The sequence below is a fragment of the Rana temporaria genome, chromosome 1 (assembly GCF_905171775.1).
Source record: "Rana temporaria chromosome 1, aRanTem1.1, whole genome shotgun sequence".
Classification (NCBI taxonomy): domain Eukaryota; kingdom Metazoa; phylum Chordata; class Amphibia; order Anura; family Ranidae; genus Rana; species Rana temporaria.
The window spans coordinates 225,441,917-225,445,071 of NC_053489.1; the positions used below are offsets into that span (position 1 = coordinate 225,441,917).

The 3,155-nt window shown below is 37.9% G+C and overlaps 1 protein-coding gene across 1 annotated transcript; it reads right to left on the reverse strand.

Moving 5' to 3' along the window:
- Positions 1-273: 273 nt before the first annotated feature.
- Positions 274-1,233, reverse strand: LOC120924853 (olfactory receptor 11L1-like). The gene has a single exon (XM_040335840.1). It carries the CDS (start codon positions 1,231-1,233, stop codon positions 280-282), a length of 954 nt encoding a protein of 317 aa, XP_040191774.1. The 3' UTR covers positions 274-279.
- Between the last annotated feature and the right edge of the window lie 1,922 nt (positions 1,234-3,155).

Below are 3,155 nucleotides of genomic sequence, written 5' to 3' on the forward strand. Positions count from 1 at the left end.
CAGAAAATTCTGTGTGCATGCACATCCGTGCGATTTGTGGGAGCATAGAAATCATTGCACAGGTGTACTCACGTTTCCTTTTGTAAATAAGGCCCACTGATTTATGGCAAATATTAAATGCTCCAAGATCTTACCATAAAAAACAAATGTTACTGGTATTTAATAACTGTTATTGACATAAAAGAGTACAGTTGCATTTCCAGGAGGATATTCCAAGACGCATATTTATATTTTAAAATGACTGCAGTGTCATTAAGCATCAAGATCAAAAAGTGTTAATTAAACTAAAGTTTTTGCAACATGTTTAATTTTTTTTAAAACTAGAGTTAATGCATTGTGGATTTCCTGATTCCGAAGGCTGTATACAATGGGATTTAGAAGTGGAGTTACTACAGTATAAAGTAATGATAGTGCTTTGCTAAAATTAAATATTTGCTGTCTTGATGGTGCTACATACATGGTGATGAGAGCCCCATAATAGGTTGACACTACAGCAAGATGAGAACTACATGTGGAAAAAGCCTTCTTTCTACCTGTTGTTGATGGGATCTTCATAATATTATACAGTATAAAAATGTACGTTACAATAATAAATACAAATGGGAGTAATGTCACCAGTGTTGCAAATAAAAATGATTCAAGTTCTATTATGAATGTGTCTGAACATGACAGCTCTATGAGAGGTGTGAGATCACAGAAAAAATTGTCTATCATATTGGGGCCACAAAAATCTGATTCACATAACAGGATAAGAGTTATCGCTGATATCGTAAAACCAGCTAGCCATGCCCATGCTGCATATTGGCTGCAGACTTGGAAATTAATAAGTGAAGCATAATGCAATGGGCTGCATATTGCCAAATATCGGTCATAAGACATGATTGCAAGAAGCAAACATTCAGTTGTGGCTGTAGAACTAAAAACATAATATTGAGTTAGGCATCTTGAGAAAGATATGGATCCATCTTGTGATAATAAGTTCTGTAGCATGTTGGGAACAATATTTGTTGTAAAAACAACTTCGGATAAGGATAAATTGCTAAGTAAAAAATACATTGGAGTTTGTAGGTGAGCATTGCTCAATACCAGTAAAATAATCAAAAGATTACCAGATAATGTGAAGATGTAAATGACAAAGAATAGAATAAAAATAAGAATCTGAAATGTGTGGAGATTCTTAAAACCAAGTAGTAGAAAATCAGTTACAGATGTAGTTATGTTTTCTGAATACATTTTCTATAGAATTACCAAATTCGGCATGATCTAAAAAATAAATAAAGAATAGAAGACAATTATAAGAAAATTCTTCTCTATTTTAAGAAACATATTTCAGACAATGTATAATATATTATTGTTAATATATACTCAACCCATTTGTGAATACATTAGGTTGTAAAGGTACATTTTTCCCCCTAAATAGCTTCCTTTACCTTAGTGCAGTCCTCTTTCACTTACCTCATCCTTCAATTTTGCTTTTAAATGTCCTTATTTCTTCTGAGAAATCCTCACTTCCTGTTCTTCTGTCTGTAACTACACACAGTAATGCAAGGCTACATACATGGTGTGGAGTGTCGTGCTTGCCCCCTCGCTTGGACTACGGGAGAGTCAGGACGCTCTCTACGTTGCAGATAGCGAAAGAAGATGTGCGTTAGTGGGCGTCCTGACTCTCCTGTAGTCCAAGTGAGGGGGCGAGCATGACGCTCCACACCAGGGAGAAAGCCTTGCATTACTGTGTGGAGTTACAGACAGAAGAACAGGAAGTGAGGATTTCTCAGAAGAAATAAGGACATTTAAAAGCAAAATCGATGGATGAGGTAAGTGAAGGAGGACTGCACTAAGGTAAAGGAAGCTATTTAGGAAAAAAAATGTACCTTTACAACCCCTTTAAAGTGAAGGTTTGCTCCAGTTTTCATGAATCCAAGATTATACATGTAGTTTACCAGACTTTTATAAAGATAATATTTACATTTAATTAAATCATGTGTCTGTGTGGGTTTCCTCTGGGTGCTCCAGTTTCCTCTCACACTCCAAAGACATGCTAGTAGGCTAATTGGCCCCTGTCTAAATTGGTCCTAATATGTGTATGTACGAATGTGAATTAGGGGACTCTGGGCCAGATCCTCAAAAGGGATCCCTGTTTCTAACTATGGAACTGATCCACAGAATCAGTTTTCCATAGTTAGGCAGAAGATCCGACATGTGTAAGGGACTTACACTGCCGGATCTTAGGATGCAGTACCGCATCCGCCGCTGGGGGCATTTCGTGTCGAAATGCCGCCTCGGGTATGCAAATTAGCACTTACGGAGATCCACGAAGCTTTTCAGCTTCGTTTTTTCTCCGTAAGTTTTAGTTTGCAAACGCAAAATTAGGGCTGCTTTTACAAAGTGTAAACTGTTTACACCATGTAAAAGCAGACCCTTCTGTCCAGCGCCGCGATTTTTTTTTGTTTTGAATTATTTTTTTTCGCCGTATCTTTTTTTTCCCGACGCAACTTTTTTTTTTTTTTTTTATTATAACATTTTTTATTGTTTGCATATATGTTTGCATATATAAGGTACAAAAAGTAGTACACCAACTTGCATAGACTTAACATAATACATACACAAGCATACATTTTTCCCCTCCCCCTACCTAAAAGCCTCTTAAATTCCAAATTGTCTTCCCTTATGTCCACCGTCCCCCCCACCACCCCTCCAACCCTCGCCCACCCATCCACCCTCCCATCACACCATGAACCGGTTTTTTAGGTTAATTTGCTTCATTAGATTAATCCTCCCCATAAAGGGATGTCCGATAGCGGGTTAAAGTATATATTAAATTTGAAAGACGTCATCTTCTTATATAGAACATCCTGTTATGTCTAGCCAAGGTTTCCACATCCTCACAAACTTTCTATAATTGCCCTGTCTAGTGAGTGTCACTCTCTCACTCCAGATCATTGTGTTAATGGTTTCAGCCCAAGATTTGACAGTGGGTGGAGTCTGGGCCTGCCACCTCCACGCAATTAACTTCCTTGCCTGGAAGAGGCATCTCAGCACCACCTCAAGGGCACCGGCAGGCACTCTATCCTCCTCGATACTGCCTAATAGGCATGTCTTAGACTCAACTTCCAAATTCGTTTTAAAAGTTTTATTTATTATGTCTATCACCTCCT